General features: G+C 39.0%; 2 protein-coding genes across 2 annotated transcripts in view; one reads left to right on the top strand and one right to left on the bottom strand.

Moving 5' to 3' along the window:
* Nucleotides 1-17: 17 nt before the first annotated feature.
* On the bottom strand, nucleotides 18-7,191 carry LOC141762801 (bifunctional epoxide hydrolase 2-like). Its single transcript, XM_074626875.1, has 18 exons — nucleotides 6,976-7,191; nucleotides 6,062-6,140; nucleotides 5,682-5,844; nucleotides 5,291-5,481; nucleotides 5,039-5,161; nucleotides 4,694-4,765; nucleotides 4,443-4,538; nucleotides 4,274-4,352; nucleotides 3,823-3,857; nucleotides 3,529-3,555; nucleotides 3,258-3,343; nucleotides 2,974-3,085; nucleotides 2,420-2,494; nucleotides 2,279-2,321; nucleotides 2,097-2,199; nucleotides 1,118-1,187; nucleotides 358-438; nucleotides 18-248 (listed from the first exon to the last, which is right to left on the bottom strand). Exons 1-18 carry the CDS (start codon nucleotides 7,164-7,166, stop codon nucleotides 102-104), a joined length of 1,773 nt encoding a protein of 590 aa, XP_074482976.1. The 5' UTR covers nucleotides 7,167-7,191; the 3' UTR covers nucleotides 18-101.
* Nucleotides 7,132-20,591, top strand: part of LOC141763299 (uncharacterized) — a 33,575-nt gene continuing 20,115 nt past the window's right edge. Inside the window, exons 1-8 of the mRNA XM_074627869.1 lie at nucleotides 7,132-7,262; nucleotides 8,190-8,391; nucleotides 10,431-10,865; nucleotides 11,022-12,627; nucleotides 12,895-13,158; nucleotides 14,457-14,888; nucleotides 17,701-18,144; nucleotides 19,327-19,773. Coding sequence (XP_074483970.1) covers nucleotides 10,478-10,865; nucleotides 11,022-12,627; nucleotides 12,895-13,158; nucleotides 14,457-14,888; nucleotides 17,701-18,144; nucleotides 19,327-19,773 — 3,581 coding nt within the window. The 5' untranslated portion in view covers nucleotides 7,132-7,262; nucleotides 8,190-8,391; nucleotides 10,431-10,477. The remainder of the gene's footprint in view (nucleotides 7,263-8,189; nucleotides 8,392-10,430; nucleotides 10,866-11,021; nucleotides 12,628-12,894; nucleotides 13,159-14,456; nucleotides 14,889-17,700; nucleotides 18,145-19,326; nucleotides 19,774-20,591) is intronic.

Genomic DNA, 20,591 nt, shown 5'->3' with positions numbered 1-20,591 from the left:
ATTCATTGTTTCAGTTCTTGACAAAAGTTTTTAATTTTGCTCAAATCAGACACAAAAGCTCTTTAATTTATCATTTTTTTCCTGACTTCATCCTCCCGCCTTCACAGTTTGGGTGCCACGGCAACGCCTCCGGCCTTTGTCAGTGTTTCTTTGAGCCACGATATCAGGATGGCGTTTGTCTCGGCTGGCCTTTCCATCTGAGTCCAGTGTCCACACTCCTCAATGTGTCCTCTGCTCAGGTTCGGGATCTGCAGTCCATAAACAGAGACGTCAGATTCATTTCCAGTACATCTATCATCACTACTGTCTTCAGGAAGGACTGATTGATAATCATGCTGCTGTTTTTGTTTTTCTCACCAGGTCCTCCATCCCCTTGGAGAAGGCCGGCAGCAGCACCTGGTCTTTACCTGTCGTCACCATCAGAGCAGGCATCAGCAGCTAACACACACACACACACACACACACACACACACACACACACACACGCACACACACACACACACAAAGTCAACCTTAAAAGCTTACATCATTTATGTGGATTAATCCGCCGCTGAAAACAGTCCCTAACAAAGTCACTATTTCCTCCTGTTTGTTTGATAAAAACTACAGTGAGCAGCTGTTTTAGGAAATTACTGATAAAAAACTCTATATTGGTGTTTTTAAGGGCAACAACATGCACTTTGCTTCCGTTATATGTCTCCTTTCAGACTAGTGGAAAGAAAACATTTATTTTACTACTTTGCGTCTGTAGATTTCTGCTAAATTCACCAAAAGTTAGTATTAGATAACGCCTCATTTACATATTTAAACATAACATTTGAGAAAACTTGTAATACATAATGTCAGTAATCAACTGGGGAAGTTTCATGGTGATATCTATTAGTTAAATGTTTTATCTTATTCACCTGTAGTGTCTATACAATCTATATCTTTAAAGGCCGTTTTCTCAAAGTGAGTTTTTCTCTCATACTTTGAGCCAGAAATCTTAAACTTACATCCACCAAACTTTCCAGTTTCATTCCTGTCTATATTCTGAAGGTTTTCACTGAATATTTTCCCAGGATGTGTATAAACCAGGTTTTAGTGTACATGTAGCTTTTTGTGCTCTGTAACGAACCTTTCCGGTGGGACGAGAGCACATCCACCTCCAGTTCAAATCCCCGTTTCGATACCAATTCAACGGCCTCCTGTGAAACGAACCAAAGATGATTATGGACTCACTGGAGAGTAATTCTCATTCTCATAATGATACAATTCCTTGGAGTTTTTTTGCACAAAAACACCCAAATTAAGTTCTTTTTGGCACAAAATGTTGACTACATCGGTCAAAATCCGGCTGCACCTAATGATTATTGTCTTTTTTTTATTATTTTGGTGGAAATAGAAGGTGACATAAGATAAGTTACATAATTTAGATATAATATTAACAGAAGCTGTACGTTGGATTTGGCCACCCGTGAAGATGATCGGCTCTGTATACTATATAAATATAAACGGCTCATTCTAAGGTAACGAAAACACACGATTGGTATTTTCAGGTGATTATACAATAGATAGATCACCTGATCAGAATCAGAAATACAGTTGCTCTTGTAAGAAAATAGAAATAAAGGAGTATGTAGCATGTAAATTATATATATATATAATGCTAAAATATAAACACAATATATTTAAAGAAATATAAGTAAGTAAGTACTAAAATAAAAATAAGAAAATGAGAATATTAAGAAATATGTACAAATATTTGCATGAAACTTGCAAAATACATAAATAACCAGAGTGCAAATAAGTAAATAAAGAATGCTGAGAAGTGGGATCTATTAAGTGTTAAATGCCAAAATGGTAAAATAAGAATTAAATAATAATATTTTGTGAAATGTACAGTTTAAAGGCAGTATTAATGACAGTATTGCACAAACAGTCAGTATCTGTTATCCATCACAGTGAATCTATCTTGGTAATCAATAAGAAAACCAATGCATGAATTCAGAGCTAAGGTTTTAGACCAACTTAAACATTTTCACACCTGGAAGCTTAAAATGTTAGTGAGAGGGTTGAGTTTTGGTGTGAATGAAATAGTGTGTTAGGTGTGCGACCTGAAGCCTCGCTCTTTGTACTGGCTGACGTAGTACTGCAGGTCGGCCTCCGTCAGCATGCAGCTGCGGGGAATCTGCTCCGGCAGACCCACAAAAAGACCACCTGTGACACCACACAGACAGCACAGCACAGGTCAGTGGTCACTTTACTCTCAAAAGTGCTTTTAAGACGTGATATTCACCTCGAGCACAGACTCCTGCAGTGCTGAGAGCAGGACGCCTCTCCTGAGAGAAAAACATGGATTTATTAGTCTGTTTTCTACCGCTACACGCTGGATATCATGTGTGTGTGTGTGTGTGTGTGTGTGTGTGTGTGTCCTCACCGCTTCAGCACTGCTGAAAAAGAAAATCTTGAACGTCCTCTCCAAGTCTTTCTCCAGCTCGGCCTCTGCTACGCCCTGCAACACACACACACACACACACACACACACGTTTACAGTTTGTATTATGCTTTATTGTCACGTGCACAGAGAAACAAGAAATACTTGAAGGAGTGGTTCACTTATGTGTTTATTTAAAGCACACAAGTAAAAGTACTAATCCCACACTGTGAAGTTACTCCACTACAAGTAAAAGTACTGCATCCAGAACCTCAAGTAAAAGTACTAATCCCACACTGTGAGGATACTCCACTACAAGTAAAAGTACTGCATCCAGAACCTTACTACAGTGAAAATCAACACATCTGGAGATACATGTTTTTCGATGGACAGGAAGAGTATATAAAACTGTAATCTGTAAAAATGTACTGCAGTAAACAGTTCAGTACTTAACTCTGAGATGTAGTGGAGTATGAGAGTAAATGAGTATGAAGCTGCACCTGAAAGCTCACCTGTATAAGCATGTTAGTGTGTAAGCATGCTGCAGGCAGACTTACAGGTTTTTGGAAGTAGAGCTGGTAATCAAATATGGGAACAGCCTTCAGTTTCTCTGCTGGACTTACAGAAGGATCCGCACGGAACAGAGGAGTGTTCAGAGACGCCACAGCCCTTCACACACAACAACAAACCCGTTGTACTACACCATAAAGTATCTGAGTACCACTGAATATCTCTGTGTGTGTGTGTGTGTGTGTGTGTGTGTGTGTGTGTGTGTGTGTGTGTGTGTGTGTGTGTGTGTGTGTGTGTGTGTGTGTGTGTGTGTGTGTGTGTGTGTGTTCACCTGACTCTCTCAGGGTAGTACTGAGACATGGTCCACACCAGAGCGCCGCCCCAGTCGTGACCCACCAGGGTTACCTGTGGCATCGACTGCAACATGGACAACAAATAAAGTGAGAAAACCATCTGCATCTGCAATCTGAAGTTTGTTGTCAAATTGCAATGAACTACATAGAAACGTACATACATTATTATATATTACATTATTAAATAATGCCAATGTTTCATCATTTAATCTAACATTAATTACCGTGTGTTGTGTGTTATTTACTCACCATTTTGTCCATAAATGTGATTAAATCCTGGAGAAAAACATGTTTTATGGCATTTAATATTATTCTATGTAAACATAATTAAATAGTACATGTCTTACTGTGCAAATTAAATTGCATGACTGTAACAATAAGAAACATTGGTAGCAAGTCAGCTTAAATATAATTCAAACTGTCTTCATGATGGTATGCCTTTGGGAGATGGTTTGTTATCCTTGATGAGAATGTAAAGTGTAGGGAGCACAATCATCCTCAACACCTAATGTCTGTTTCTTTAAATATCTGAGTCGTTTTTACCTTGCAAAGCTGCTCCTGAGAATATTCCTCTATGTCTGTGAGTGGAAACACAACCGTTAAAGTATGAATTTACTGTTTCATTCTTCCATGAAAAACACGTGTTAAAATGCAGCAGGGGAAGAAGTATTCAGATCCTTTACTTCAGTAAAAGTACTGATACCACACAAGTGAAAGTCTTGCATTCAAAACCTTACTTACAGTAAAAGTGTTATTATTATAATCCCAGTTTATTCTCAACACTTTGACTTAATCTTGAAATGGTATTTTGACTTTATTCTTGACATTTCAACTTAACTCTCGAAATGCTAAATAAATAAATAAAATCCTCCTCCTCTCGTTTATGCCTGGCCCTATAATACTCTTCCGTATTCCTTTGAGTATGTACCCAATGTAGTTTATCTCTTGATTATTTCTAAATAATTATGAAGGTGCTCTTTGTTTGGTAGCTCACCTGGGGGTGCTGTGGACTCTCCGTATCCCTTCATGTCCAGAGCCAACACCCTGAATCCTGCTGCTGCCACGGCTGGGATCTTCCAGAGACAGAGAGGAGGACGTTCATCTTCAAAAAATAACTGTGAGCATGAATGTGGTATTTGTCTTTAGCAGTGTTGGGATGTTACCTGGTACCTCCAGGAGTACCAGCTCTCAGGGAAGCCGTGACACAGCACAACTGGTGGACCTGAGCCCATTTCAACATAATGAGTCCTCACACCAGGCTGACACACACACACACACACACACACACACACACACACACACACAAAGAGGAATTATTATTACTAATGTCACAAGAAAATCACATTTAAACTGTGTGTTACTTCCATGATTTCCTAAAGAGATATCAGGTGTTGACACTGATGCAGATTATTACCCTGATGGTGACGTATCCATGAGACACTTCATCAGGTCTGCAGGATGCTGGAGGACTCTCTGCTCCAACAGCCTGAAACACATATTTACATTTGGATGTTACCTTGCTAATGTTAGTATAACAGCTGTCTGAGGATTTAGGTAACAACATGACCTTTCCTCCAGCACCAACTGATGTTTAGTTCATATTCTTTTCCTGCATCACCACAATGTTAGCTTTATTTTTATATTTTATAAATTACATTCAAGGCTGCATTTATTCATCATTTTGGATGCAATGTTTTTTATTTGTTTTTGTTTGTATCCAACGTCCAGAAGTAAAAGATAAAACTGTTCTGGTCCACACCTGAACTCCAGTAAAGTTGGCCAGTTTGTTCAGAGCGTCATCCAGATTTTCCACCAAGATGGCCTTCATTCCCGCTCCCTCTGCTGCCTTCACACCTTCCTCATCTGCATCCAACCACAGAGCCTGAAAGGAGACGGACATGCTGGACATACTGTTCTGATTGGAGTTTACCTCTAGTCTAATTCAACATCCAAGTTCAACAGTATTCTCCCATCATGCAACACTGTGGGGACAGTACGATATACAGTCTACCTGTTGTGATGTCACTCCCAGGTGATGCAGAGCGGAGCTGAACATGGCGGGCTCTGGGACCATGTGACCTGAGCGGCAGGACTGGAGGACCAGGTCAAAGTGGCCGCCCAGCAGAGAGAGGAGGCGGGCTGGACCGTCTCCAGCCACGCCGTCATCTAGCCAGTGATTGGCCAGAACAGCTGTCAGTAGCCCTGATGGGACGGGAGGAAAAAGCCTTGTATTTACATTATCTACAGATTTATGAAGAATCATGTAAAAGGTTTTGATGCAAACAATTAAAAGGAAAACTTCAGCTTTCGTAAGTCTGCTAAAAGATTTAGTTAGAGGCCCACGGGCCGCTTTCACTGCTCTATGTGTTTTGGGAACAGATTCAGTGATTGCACGTGTGTACCACTGTGACGCAGGCTGGCAGCGGTCTTCAGCACGGCTGGTTGGACGTCCATCATCACCGCTCTGAGCTCCTCCAGCAGGCCTCTCACTGACCAATCAGATGGCAGGGTCACACCCTTGACCTCGGCCTCCTTCACACACTCTGCCCCGAAGGCTGGGATCATCTACACACACACACACACACACACACACACACACACACACACACACACACACACACACACACACACACACACACAGATAAACACAGATTCAAGGATGAAGGAGGCAGTAAAGGGGCCCAGGAAAGGTTTCATATTCAGTCACCATCAGTGACAGAAACAAGTGAAGTGAAGCAGTAAATCAAAAGTAGATTATTTTATAGCTCATGACATGACCCACCTGAGAAAGGGTCATCTGACCTCTCTCTGCCCGGCTCATGGCACCGTCCTTCTGGGACGCCACGCCGGACAGAAAACCACTGAAAAGCACAGAGAGACATGATTAAAGACATTTAAACATGAATACGTCTGTAATACGAGTCTACATGGTGACATTAAAGGGAAGTTAAACATAAACAAACAAACCCTAGTCTCATAGGGTGTCACTAGGCTGACCGGATCCAGACAAACCAAATGTGGGACAATGTGGGACAATGTGGGACAATGTGGGACAATGTGGGACAATGTGGGACAATGTGGGACATGGGTTGCATATAGTTGCCCTCACGAAAAACTAGTATACTTCAAGTTTATTTTATGAAGTATACTTAAGTAAAGTTCAAGTATATATTTCCCAGGTATACTTTATGTAGTAGTTAATACTTCTTGGAACTAAATTGGCCACTTTTTAGTTTATAAAAGTATACTTTTAAGTGTACTTTTAAGTGTACTTTAAGTGTATGAATTGTAAACTTTGAGTACACAACTAGTTTACAACTAAGTTTTACTTTGTACTGCAACTATACTATAAGTATAATGATAGTTTACTAGTTTTATACTTGTAGCCCACTTTTTAGCTTATGAGTACACTGTAAAATATACTCTCAGTAAACTATTAGTTTACTTTATAGTTTAGTTTTCACTTAAAGTACACATAAAAGTATACTTTTATAAATTAAAAAGTGGGTCAATTTAGTCCCAAGAAGTATTAAAGTAGTATACTTAAAAGTATACTAGTATACTTATTACATAAAGTATACTTGGTAAATATATACTTGAAGTTTACTTAAGTATACTTAATAAATAAACTTGAAGTGTACTACTTTTTGGTTTAACAGTGCACAGATGTTGCGTAACAGCCGTCTCTCTCCTTACCCTGGCAGGTTATGCAACTCCTCCAACTTGTGGAAAACGTCATGAGGTCTGGAAGAGACAGCAACTCCCCAGAAGTTGAACAAGATGGCTTTCTTCTCAGCCATCTCCTCTGACCTGAGTGAAAGGATCTTTAATTTGTCTGCCTCTGTCTTCCAACAGGAATGTGTTTCCTCTGCTTCTGGTGCTGACATGTGTGAGAGGAAGCTTTAACCTCTGAACACACTAACACAGCAGGACCGCCCACTTGTCTAAAGGGACACCTCCTCTGTGTGGACGTGCAAATATCTGTAAGTTTCATGATGCACAAAAATAGTTAGAATAGGAATTTATGTCACTAAAAACAATCTAGAAGATCACTGATACTTTAATTCACAGTATTGTCTATTGGGGGGGAAAGTTTGACTCCATAGTAAAAGCACAGAAGAAACATTTATGTCATTTATAACAGTAAAGAGTGGCTTGTTGGACATTCACATGTTGATTACTTCTTGTTGAATACTTCTTGGGACTAAATTGGCCACTTTTTAGTTTATAAAAGTATACTTTTAAGTGTACTTTTAAGTGTACTTTTAAGTGTATGAATAGTAAACTTTGAGCACACAACTAGTTTACACCTAAGTTTTATTTTGTACTGCAACTATACTATAAGTATACTGATAGTTTACTAGTTTTATACTTGTAGCCCACTTTAAGGTTTATAAAAGTACACTGTAAAGTATAATCTCAGTAAACTACTAGTTTAATAGTTTTTATACTGCAATTATACTTTGTAGCACACTTTTTATCAGAGACGAGGACTCAAGTCTATGACTCAAGAATACTGAATTATACTTACTGTAAGTATATCTCGATCAGAAGATTAAGTACCAGTAGGCCTATAAGCCAAATATACTTAGACTTTTCTGTATTCTTGTCAGCATGAGCCAAGTATACTTAAGTATACTTTTGTTAAGTATATCTCTGATGAATACATAAAAAGTAATCTGAAAGTATACTCTCTTATTTTAAGTTTAAAGAAGTATACTAGTAGCACACTTGAATAAACCAACAGGAAGAGGTTGATTTCTTACATAAGAAACAGCATTTATTGAACTTTAAATTAATTTAGTAATTTAAAACACACAATATTAACTAAAGGATAACTTCTGTTTTAGATTGTAGTCCTGTTGTGAGTCTGGATTTCATCTCTTGGTTTGTGTCTTCTGGTCCAATAGTGGCATCTTGTGGATGTGAGAGCTCCTCTTCATACAGGATGTGTTTTTCTGCAGCTAAAGGGGAAGTAAGACAGACCAGGAAACGCTGAGACATTGTGCGTGAGGCTGGACTGTTAGATTTATAAAAACATCGACCTCCCAACACAGAGAGAAACCCACTAAACGTCACTGAAGGATAAGAAGCTGTCACTGTGCCATACAGGTAAGAACAAGGAAGAAGAGAAGAACAAAGCAGTGCTTTAAGGTAGATTAAGAGGAAGAGACCATGCAGACTTAACCCTTTGTTTCCACTTATCATTGTACAAAGACTTTAAAGGAAATATACCTGTGGATGATATGGTTATAAATAGGCCTCCAGTATCTTATTTCATTACTTTAGTAGCTCACCTATTTAAGATTTAGGACTTTTTCAGTTAACTAACATCCCAGCTCTTCCCAAAGTGCTTCTCACTATATGAAAGAAGTATTCATGTCTGTTCAGACAGCATGGCAGAGCGTTAATCCACGATCAAAACTGTAAAATCACCCATGTCGTTAGTTTTGTGAAGGATATATATTAAAAACAAAATGGCATTAGGTGAATTTTGTTTGACGGCTTTTAATTTTGTTACTTCCTGTAAGTGTGGCTGGGTTTTATTTTGAAAGGAACAGTCGGATGTGACTAATACCCTTTTCACACCAATGACCAAGGTGTGACCAGGGTTAACCTACCCTGGTCCAACCCTCCTTTTGTCAATTCAAACCAAGCCAGTCAACCCGGGTTTAACCCTGGTCAGGACAATTCAGATACAACCTGGGTCAGACCCGGGAGCAATGCATACCAATGAGCTCAGGTGTTAGAAATGGATGGGGGGGGTTACACCTCTGGAGGATTACAGAGAGGAGATGATAGTGACATCATCAATTTGTGCAAAAACATCAAATGTCACAGAATGATGCATGTTTTTGGGATACAGTGTAAATATAGTCCACACAGCATTTTAGCTTTATAAAATGTTGAACTGTGTTGTATGTACGGAGATGAACGACGAAATACGTTTTGAAGAACAAAACAATGAAATATTCCATTTTTAGGGGTAATTAAAGTAAATATGATCCTAGTTTGTACTAGTAACGGTTATGGGGAGCTTGTGACTAACTGTTATAGCATCTTAAACTATCTTAGCAACGTAGCTTGTTCGTTTTCAGGAGTAAGCAGTGAAGTTAGAGGTTCTTCCACCAAATAAATAAATACATACATAAGGACAAAATGAAACTTATGATAGTGCCTTCCATAAATATGGATGTATAAAAATCCAATGCTGTGTAAATGTATAGTATTAATGTCCTAATCACACCTAAAATGTTTAGTTGCATTGACAGAGACCCATGGAATAAATAATGTATATTTGCAGCTTTATTAAAGAGAACATTGTCCTGTACTGTCTTATTGTTGGTTGATGTTCAATACTAGTGTCCTTTTAAGAGAATAATAACTATAAACAACGTTTTAGGTTGTTTTCTTCACCTGAAGAACATGCATAATAGGTGAAAGTACTTTTCCAGCCTCCAGTAGAGTCTCTGTAGAGTGACTTTATGATATCTTTTGTTTTCCTGTCATCAGGTAAATCACCACCAAAGGTACTGAACAGCTGATGGAGTCTATCATCAGTGGAGACTTGGAGGAATCTGTGTAAGTGTGATATACAGTCTGCATGTGTCTGTGTACGATGTGGTCTAGGAAGGTCATTATTGCTTGGTCGAGAAATGCTATTCAATAAATTACACATGCAGCATGATTTGACATTGATGCCAACTCTTCCTCCACTCCTGTTGTCTGCCCTGAATATATTTGATCTATTTTACATATCAGTCTGGCACACATTTCTTTAAGCGTGTTTCAGTTAAAGGCTCAGCATTGAGAACACGTCTGGGTTCAGCCAGGCCTTTTTCCTGTTCTGCAGACAGTATGAATGTAGTGTGGAGATAGATCTGGAAATATGAAACATGACTGTTTGGATTCCCTACTGTCTCATTTTGGGTCTCACATTCTTCAGAAGGACACAGGTATCCATCTTGAAATTGATAAAGACCATTAGAATCAATGTTAAACTGTTAAATGTTGCATCAGCTGCATGATGTTTAGACAATTCTGCAAAAACATTTCTGTTACTCTGAAAGATGTACGTAATAGTTAATACATCACAGGCAGAATAATTGTTGTAATTTACATTTTATTTAACCTTTTATTTGATTCCTCAGATCATTGAAGTTGGGTCTGTGTGCAGAACATACAGAAGTACGGACACATGGCTTGTTCAACACAGTCTGCCTTAAATTACGTCAAGGAGGCCAGAAGTCACCTTGTGAATGGATTAAAAAATCACTCATTGATTCTGGAGAACTTGAATCAGCGAAGAGTTTTGGGTAATGAGGAGGTCAGCAAAATAGAGGCAGAGAAAGATGACTACGATAAAAACAGAAAAATACTGGACTCTGTCATAAGAAAGGGTGAAGATGCCTGCTACGAGTTCCTCAGGATTATTTACATGACGAGGAAGAAGAGCTTAGGGAGGACATCTCTCCCTAAGAGAAAGACTGTAGCTTCTACTGAGACCAAGGAGTTTGACCTGCACAACTGGATCAGCTGCTTTTCTTTCAAGGAAGACACACAAATGGATACAAATACCATACAAGGTATATTGATTGATATTGTGATCAGCACCTTTGATGTGCTGATTTTATATAATGCATTTATTATGTCTGTGTGCAAATATTGATCTATTATTTAGTGAAAGGTCTCAGCACTTAATTCATGGTATATTTATTTACTCACTGTTATTTCTATTTTAGGAACAAGCCCGTGCTACCGATATCAGGCAAAGTTGAAGTCAAAAGCAAAAAAAATATCAAATCAGTTTTGGATGGCAAACAAAAATCTGTTTGATGAAAACAACAAGCCTGATCTGTCGTACATGTCACTTGTATTAGACACAAAAAAAAGTTGTCCCTCTAAAGTAAAGAAAATGAAGAGCAAGAAAATCAAGAAGAGTCGTCCTAAAAAGCTAAGGACATACATCCCTGAGGACAAAGCAGAAACGTCCCCCAGAGACCTGCTGAAAACAGGTAAAAACATACTCTTGGTTGGTAAGCCTGGGATTGGAAAGACAGCACTCACTCACGAAATGTTGAAACTCTGGGCAGGAAGAGACAACAAGGACCTTGATTACATGTTTTACTTTGACATGAGAAAAACATCCCACATCATGAAGGCCCTGAGCTTGGAGGATCTTCTCTTCGGTGTGTTCAGTGAGCCAGATGAAGGCAAAGAAGAGGTCTTACAGGACATAAAGAACTCTGACAGTGTTACACTCATTTTTGATGGACTCACCGATCTGTCTGTCCACCCACCAGTGGTGCAGAGACTTGTAGAGAAGGACCTCCTACCTGATGCCAAGGTCATCGTGACTTGCAGACCTGATGACGAAGAAGAGTTTCTTCCTGCCGACTTTCTCAGAGTGGAAGTCAAAGGCTTTAGTGAGCAGACCATAAAAACATACTTATCTGCAATGCTAGGCGACAAACAGAAGAAGGTTTTGAGCAACGTGGAGCTGTTGACTCTTTGCCATGTCCCAATGTATGCACTGATGGTGGCTGCCTGCTCTTCATTTGAGACACCAGAAGACTCTCCACAGCCATGCAGTATAACTGAAATCTACATCAATATTGTTCGCCATTGCCTTCAAATAAACAGCAAAACAAAAATCAAAGATCTAGATTCCTTCATCAACAACAAGAGAAATGAAATACTGTCTTTGGCTGAAGTTGCTTTTCATGCAACTGAAGAAAAGACTGTGAACTTGACTGAAAGTCCCTGTGAAGACAGCTGTGTCCTCTCCTTCCTGAAACAGCTTGTTATCAGAGTCGCCCCTACTAAGACAATAACCACACATGCATTTCTCCATTACACAATGCAGGAGTTTTTTGCAGCACTGTGGCTCTTGAAGAATCCAGATCAAATCAAGGATGTTCTTCAGCAATGCCTCACTGAGGAGAAGAAACACATGAAGCATCTGATCCCTTTCATGTGTAGATTGTTGACTGAGAAGAGCCCCAGTTTGATGAAGTGTCTGATACCAGCTGAGGAGCTCAAGAATATATCCAGCTGGTTCTTTGGGGAAATGATTTCCACATTTCTCAACAGTGAGCTGTTCAGTGTACTGTTCTTATGCCAGTGCATGTATGAGTCCCAGTGTCCTGAAGCATGCATCTACCTTCTGGACAAGCTGGACTACCATCTTGATCTCAGTGGAGAGAGTCTCCATTCATACCCTTGCTGTGCTGTGGCCTATGTGGTCAGTCAGTCGAAGGAGAGGAAGATAAGCCTGGACCTTGAGGACGTCACGGTATCAGAACAAGGAATGAGACGACTATTTGGATGCCTTGAAAACGTCCAATGGTATGAGTGAAAACGTGTTTTAAGTGTCAAATTACAGCTAAGGCTACAACACATCTAATTAAGTAGAATTTAATGTGTAACCACTAATTTCTATTAATAAATCCAAGATGTAATTAGGATGACAAATTAGAATAGAAATAGAATCAGAGAATAGAAGTAGTACTTTTGCAGTAGCTTCTTTGCCTTAACACTTTTTATACTTTACTATTTTCTACTCTATTACTTCTATAATGAGGAAATGATCTCTGGTTACTCTTCACATTATAGGTGTGACCCTCTGCCACAGCAGCTGTCGAAGATCTTGCTCCTCAGTGAAGGGCAGATGAACCACATGAGCTTACTTGGCCTTGATGGAAATCAGTTGCACCTCCCAGTTGAGGGTAAAAAACAGCTGTTTGAAAGAGCAGTAAACATCATGCAGAAGATTACTACAAAGGTTAACGTCTGCCTCCACTGGGAAAGGGAAACTCCCGTCTGCCAGAATCTGTGCGAGTCTCTCTTGGAGGCTTTGCCACACATCAGCTCACTCAGGTATGTAGCTTTTGTTTTTGTGTGATGCTGATTCCACTTCCACAGACTTAAAGGCAGGGTGGGCCATCTCGAGACGCTAGCAAGAGTACACTGGATTTTTAAAAAGACCAGTGTTGCCAACTCTTCTCCAATGAAAGTAGCTCGCAGCACAAGCTCCAAAAGTCCCTAAATCTAGAGAGAAAGTCACCAAGTCAGCAATACTGACAGTCCGTCGCTTCAGGCCTCCATCCAGAGACACTCCCCAACTATTATCATTATGAACAGAAACATATCATAATGAACATGAATGGTGAACATGGCTGTTGTTAGTACTCACAGCTGGCATGCTAGCAGCTGTGGAAGACTCAGGTGATGTGCAATGAGTGCACGGGCAGAGTACACGCAGGTAGATCGTTATCGGGATGTAATGAGAATAACGAAAAATGATTCTAAAATCTTTAAACTTTTATCCTTTTGTAAAACCCTCAATGTTGAAATGAAAATCCTTATCTGAAGTCTTAACTGCATGCTGATATGTGGATCAGCAGAGAAAAGTAAACTTTGATGTATTTCTTATATCACTTATTGCAGCATTACAAATGCTAATTCATATTTATGAGTTTTTCAAGACACCCCAAAGTCCAAATGTTGTTGCTTCTGGGTGAACTCAGGTTTGTTTTGGCTCCCCAATAATTTGAAACACTGGCTAATGCATTAAAGCTGGTTGACTTTTTAACACTCAGTGGTCAGCACCTCTAAAGACACAGTGGAATAGGTATAACAACCAGCATGTAAATAGGGTTAACCAGCAGTTTGTTTAGTCTGTTTTAAAGAACGTCCTTCAATTGATGTCACAGCTTCTAACAGCCTCCATACACTGTGGGAATACTGCTGACACATATCATGTTAAAACTGCACAAATAGAAGAAGTACCAACCTCAGAGTTAAATTCCATTTCATACCTTTCTGTAAACTTCTCCGATTTTAGATTTCAGCAGTTAAAATCTACTAAACCTGTTTAAAGTTGGGAGCTAGCAGAGTTCACATGGCTATGCAGTGATCAGGTTAGTCTGGAATCATAAACTACTAATAATGTTCATTATTAAACTTCTGAACTTGCGTTGCCAACCAGATGATTTCCCCCTTTTTCTATAAGACACTCTTTTCATAAACTCTGCTAAAGATGTAGAAAAATAAATATTGCAGTTGCACTTCATATCTAACATGAGCACAGTGTTTACATTGTATGTGTTTAGATTTCATTTGATGAGGTTTTACAGTACATACACTGTCTGATACATCTGTTTGTTATCATGCAGCTTCAGGATGTCCTACAGAGATCCAGGATCACAGGACCAGAAGCAATGCCACGAGACACTGGAGAGGAACAAAAAGCAGCTGCTACTGGATTTATGCCTGAAAGCAGCACTTGACGAGGGAAGAAGCTCTCACAATGTAGTGACTAGGCTCCTCTCTTTGTTTTCTGTTAACACTGACTTAAACTACATCCTTGATTTTTATCAACACGTCCAGAGTGGAGGGTTTTCAGGTGTCATTCCAAAACTGAGGCCACTTTTCCAGTCAGCTCCTGCAGTCTGGTCCATAAACCTCTCAGAGAGAAAGACCTCCATCCTCCTGGAAGTGCTGAAACTCCAACCAGAGAAGAAACCAGTGGAGCTGACAGGCTGCTCAGATGAAGAGAGTGAAGTGAGGAGTTTCCTACAGTGTCTGCCTTATATCTCACAGCTCAGGTAAATGAATTGTTCTTCACATGACTTCAGTGTACATTTGTGGAGTTGAGTTCTTACATCTACAGTAACTCACTGTTGCTTTTAACAATATTTGGTGTCATGATTATTGTTGATTTCTTTTATTTATTAATAATTCTGGATTCAATAAGTAGAAAGGAGCAGTATTTTCATGCTCTTACTCCAGTGCACTGTGTGCCAAACCACTCACTCTTGTTTTTAGTCCTCTGACTTGTAATATGAAACCTAACTGGAAGTTAAGCTAACTAGTCTTAATGAAGGTCACTGTCTGACCGACCCAGTGAAGCAGAGAAAAGAGTGTGGGAGTACACAGCTTCTTATTTGAAATATTGAACTGCAACTATTTGGAAACATGTCACAGTCTTCTGCCTGTGTGAGAATAAAGAGATGATGTGAATAACAATAAGAAGAACAACACAGCTCTGCTAAAACCTCCTCAGACAGACATAACAGCACATCATACTAAAATGAAACAACCTGCAGTTAAAACTGGTATTGTCTTTTTTAATATCTCAGCAGCTTAAAATATACAGTTGAAATATAAAAACAAATATTGTTGCACTGATAAAATAAGTAGCATCTCCTTCAATTTAATTTCACAGCAATTAATAAAAGAAATGACCAACAGTGAATGCTGCATTGATCTGCCTTTTGAACTGAAGACTGGAGGGAACTTTACTGACTGTGATGAAAACTCTACCAACTGTATAGAGAGCAGCAGATTGTGAATTCAGACATCTGATTCATCATCACTGACAGATGTAATGTAGCATAACTGTAATTTACACGTCTGTGATCTCAGGAGCAAAGTGAAGCATTGCATGATGGGATTTTCTGTAACTGTTGTACATGATAGTGACTCTAGATTTTCTTCTTCCACTATCTATATTTATATATTGTGAATATATTTAACATTTTAAACTCATACACAGTAAAATGACATAAAGGGAACATCACCACTAGGAAGCTCATATGCAGTGATTTCACACACAGGATTAGTGTTTGTGTTGTGAGTCAGTACAAGTCAGAAAATGATGTTCAGTCAAGATGTAATTAGATTTTATACAGGACAGGCATGTACAAGATGGAGTCCATCAGTAGTGTGTTGTTGTATTTATGCAGCTGAGATCAGATCATCACTAAATGTTTCCTTTATTATTTCAGTTTTGATCCTCCGTGGTCAGATCATTCAAAACGAGTCAGGTTCTTTGGGAATCTGTTCTGTGCAGCAGCAGAGAGAGAACAGCAGACAGGAGAGAAGATACTGGAGCTGCTATCATCAGTGTGCAGATATCACACATTCCCTTTAAATGAGAGATACAGGGATTATGATGATCACAAATATCAGTGTGATTTCCTGCTGGATACATACTCCCACCTGAAGGACTATGAGACTACAACAGGCCTGAGTGTCCTTCCATCATTACAGTCAGTTCTCCAGTCAGCTCCTGCAGTCTGGTCCATAGACCTCTCAGAGAGAAAGACCTCCATCCTCCTGGAAGTGCTGAAACTCCAACCAGAGAAGAAACCAGTGGTGCTGACAGGCTGCTCAGATGAAGAGAGTGAAGTGAGGAGTTTCCTACAGTGTCTGCCTTATATCTCACAGCTCAGGTAAATGAATTGTTCTTCACATGACTTCAGTGTACATTTGTGGAGTTGAGTTCTTACATCTACAGTAACTCACTGTTGCTTTTAACAATATTTGGTGTCATGATTATTGTTGATTTCTTTTATTTATTAATAATTCTGGATTCAATAAGTAGAAAGGAGCAGTATTTTCATGCTCTTACTCCAGTGCACTGTGTGCCAAACCACTCACTCTTGTTTTTAGTCCTCTGACTTGTAATATGAAACATAACTGGAAGTTAAGCTAACTAGTCTTAATGAAGGTCACTGTCTGACCGACCCAGTGAAGCAGAGAAAAGAGTGTGGGAGTACACAGCTTCTTATTTGAAATATTGAACTGCAACTATTTGGAAACATGTCACAGTCTTCTGCCTGTGTGAGAATAAAGAGATGATGTGAATAACAATAAGAAGAACAACACAGCTCTGCTAAAACCTCCTCAGACAGACATAAAAGCACATCATACTAAAATGAAACAACCTGCAGTTAAAACTGGTATTATCTTTTTTAATATCTCAGCAGCTTCAAAATATACAGTTGAAATATAAAAACAAATATTGTTCCTCTGATAAAATAAGTAGCATCTCCTTCAATTTAATTTCACATCAACTAATAAAAGAAATGACCAACAGTGAATGCTGCATTGATCTGCCTTTTGAACTGAAGACTGGAGGGAACTTTACTGACTGTGATGAAAACTCTACCAACTGTATAGAGAGCAGCAGATTGTGAATTCAGACATCTGATTCATCATCACTGACAGATGTAATGTAGCATAACTGTAATTTACACGTCTGTGATCTCAGGAGCAAAGTGAAGCATTGCATGATGGGATTTTCTGTAACTGTTGTACATGATAGTGACTCTAGATTTTCTTCTTCCACTATCTATATTTATATATTGTGAATATATTTAACATTTTAAACTCATACACAGTAAAATGACATAAAGGGAACATCACCACTAGGAAGCTCATATGCAGTGATTTCACACACAGGATTAGTGTTTGTGTTGTGAGTCAGTACAAGTCAGAAAATGATGTTCAGTCAAGATGTAATTAGATTTTATACAGGACAGGCATGTACAAGATGGAGTCCATCAGTAGTGTGTTGTTGTATTTATGCAGCTGAGATCAGATCATCACTAAATGTTTCCTTTATTATTTCAGTTTTGATCCTCCGTGGTCAGATCATTCAAAACGAGTCAGGTTCTTTGTGAATCTGTTCTGTGCAGCAGCAGAGAGAGAACAGCAGACAGGAGAGAAGATACTGGAGCTGCTATCATCAGTGTGCAGATACAAAACATTCCCTCTTAAAGTCATTGATGATGACTACTACAAGGATTATCAGTGTGATTTCCTGCTGGATCTGTCCTCCCACCTGAAGGACTATGAGACTAAAACAGGCCTGAGTGTCCTTCCATCATTACAGTCAGTTCTCCAGTCAGCTCCTGCAGTCTGGTCCATAAACCTCTCAGAGAGAAAGACCTCCATCCTCCTGGAAGTGCTGAAACTCCAACCAGAGAAGAAACCAGTGGAGCTGACAGGCTGCTCAGATGAAGAGAGTGAAGTGAGGAGTTTCCTACAGTGTCTGCCTTATATCTCACAGCTCAGGTAAATGAATTGTTCTTCACATGACTTCAGTGTACATTTGTGGAGTTGAGTTCTTACATCTACAGTAACTCACTGTTGCTTTTAACAATATTTGGTGTCATGATTATTGTTGATTTCTTTTATTTATTAATAATTCTGGATTCAATAAGTAGAAAGGAGCAGTATTTTCATGCTCTTACTCCAGTGCACTGTGTGCCAAACCACTCACTCTTGTTTTTAGTCCTCTGACTTGTAATATGAAACCTAACTGGAAGTTAAGCTAACTAGTCTTAATGAAGGTCACTGTCTGACCGACCCAGTGAAGCAGAGAAAAGAGTGTGGGAGTACACAGCTTCTTATTTGAAATATTGAACTGCAACTATTTGGAAACATGTCACAGTCTTCTGCCTGTGTGAGAATAAAGAGATGATGTGAATAACAATAAGAAGAACAACACAGCTCTGCTAAAACCTCCTCAGACAGACATAACAGCACATCATACTAAAATGAAACAACCTGCAGTTAAAACTGGTATTGTCTTTTTTAATATCTCAGCAGCTTAAAATATACAGTTGAAATATAAAAACAAATATTGTTGCACTGATAAAATAAGTAGCATCTCCTTCAATTTAATTTCACAGCAATTAATAAAAGAAATGACCAACAGTGAATGCTGCATTGATCTGCCTTTTGAACTGAAGACTGGAGGGAACTTTACTGACTGTGATGAAAACTCTACCAACTGTATAGAGAGCAGCAGATTGTGAATTCAGACATCTGATTCATCATCACTGACAGATGTAATGTAGCATAACTGTAATTTACACGTCTGTGATCTCAGGAGCAAAGTGAAGCATTGCATGATGGGATTTTCTGTAACTGTTGTACATGATAGTGACTCTAGATTTTCTTCTTCCACTATCTATATTTATATATTGTGAATATATTTAACATTTTAAACTCATACACAGTAAAATGACATAAAGGGAACATCACCACTAGGAAGCTCATATGCAGTGATTTCACACACAGGATTAGTGTTTGTGTTGTGAGTCAGTACAAGTCAGAAAATGATGTTCAGTCAAGATGTAATTAGATTTTATACAGGACAGGCATGTACAAGATGGAGTCCATCAGTAGTGTGTTGTTGTATTTATGCAGCTGAGATCAGATCATCACTAAATGTTTCCTTTATTATTTCAGTTTTGATCCTCCGTGGTCAGATCATTCAAAACGAGTCAGGTTCTTTGGGAATCTGTTCTGTGCAGCAGCAGAGAGAGAACAGCAGACAGGAGAGAAGATACTGGAGCTGCTATCATCAGTGTGCAGATATCACACATTCCCTTTAAATGAGAGATACAGGGATTATGATGATCACAAATATCAGTGTGATTTCCTGCTGGATACATACTCCCACCTGAAGGACTATGAGACTAAAACAGGCCTGAGTGTCCTTCCATCATTACAGTCAGTTCTCCAGTCAGCTCCTGCAGTCTGGTCCATAGACCTCTCAGAGAGAAAGACCTCCATCCTCCTGGAAGTGCTGAAACTCCAACCAGAGAAGAAACCAGTGGTGCTGACAGGCTGCTCAGATGAAGAGAGTGAAGTGAGGAGTTTCCTACAGTGTCTGCCTTATATCTCACAGCTCAGGTAAATGAATTGTTCTTCACATGACTTCAGTGTACATTTGTGGAGTTGAGTTCTTACATCTACAGTAACTCACTGTTGCTTTTAACAATATTTGGTGTCATGATTATTGTTGATTTCTTTTATTTATTAATAATTCTGGATTCAATAAGTAGAAAGGAGCAGTATTTTCATGCTCTTACTCCAGTGCACTGTGTGCCAAACCACTCACTCTTGTTTTTAGTCCTCTGACTTGTAATATGAAACATAACTGGAAGTTAAGCTAACTAGTCTTAATGAAGGTCACTGTCTGACCGACCCAGTGAAGCAGAGAAAAGAGTGTGGGAGTACACAGCTTCTTATTTGAAATATTGAACTGCAACTATTTGGAAACATGTCACAGTCTTCTGCCTGTGTGAGAATAAAGAGATGATGTGAATAACAATAAGAAGAACAACACAGCTCTGCTAAAACCTCCTCAGACAGACATAAAAGCACATCATACTAAAATGAAACAACCTGCAGTTAAAACTGGTATTATCTTTTTTAATATCTCAGCAGCTTCAAAATATACAGTTGAAATATAAAAACAAATATTGTTCCACTGATAAAATAAGTAGCATCTCCTTCAATTTAATTTCACATCAACTAATAAAAGAAATGACCAACAGTGAATGCTGCATTGATCTGCCTTTTGAACTGAAGACTGGAGGGAACTTTACTGACTGTGATGAAAACTCTACCAACTGTATAGAGAGCAGCAGATTGTGAATTCAGACATCTGATTCATCATCACTGACAGATGTAATGTAGCATAACTGTAATTTACACGTCTGTGATCT

The sequence above is a fragment of the Sebastes fasciatus genome, chromosome 24 (assembly GCF_043250625.1).
Source record: "Sebastes fasciatus isolate fSebFas1 chromosome 24, fSebFas1.pri, whole genome shotgun sequence".
NCBI lineage: Eukaryota > Metazoa > Chordata > Actinopteri > Perciformes > Sebastidae > Sebastes > Sebastes fasciatus.
Note: the sequence above shows the minus strand (reverse complement) of the source record. Positions and strands in the feature narration are given on the sequence as shown.

Bases quoted from the DNA above. Each gene is read 5' to 3' on its own strand.
- LOC141762801 (XM_074626875.1), bottom strand. From the start codon at position 7,166: ATGTCAGCACCAGAAGCAGAGGAAACACATTCCTGTTGGAAGACAGAG. The intron at 5,845-6,061 runs GTGGGTCATGTC...GTGTGTGTGTAG, and splicing joins GTCAGATGACCCTTTCTCAG to ATGATCCCAGCCTTCGGGGC. The intron at 439-1,117 runs GTTCGTTACAGA...TGTGTGTGTTAG, and splicing joins GCTCTCGTCCCACCGGAAAG to CTGCTGATGCCTGCTCTGAT.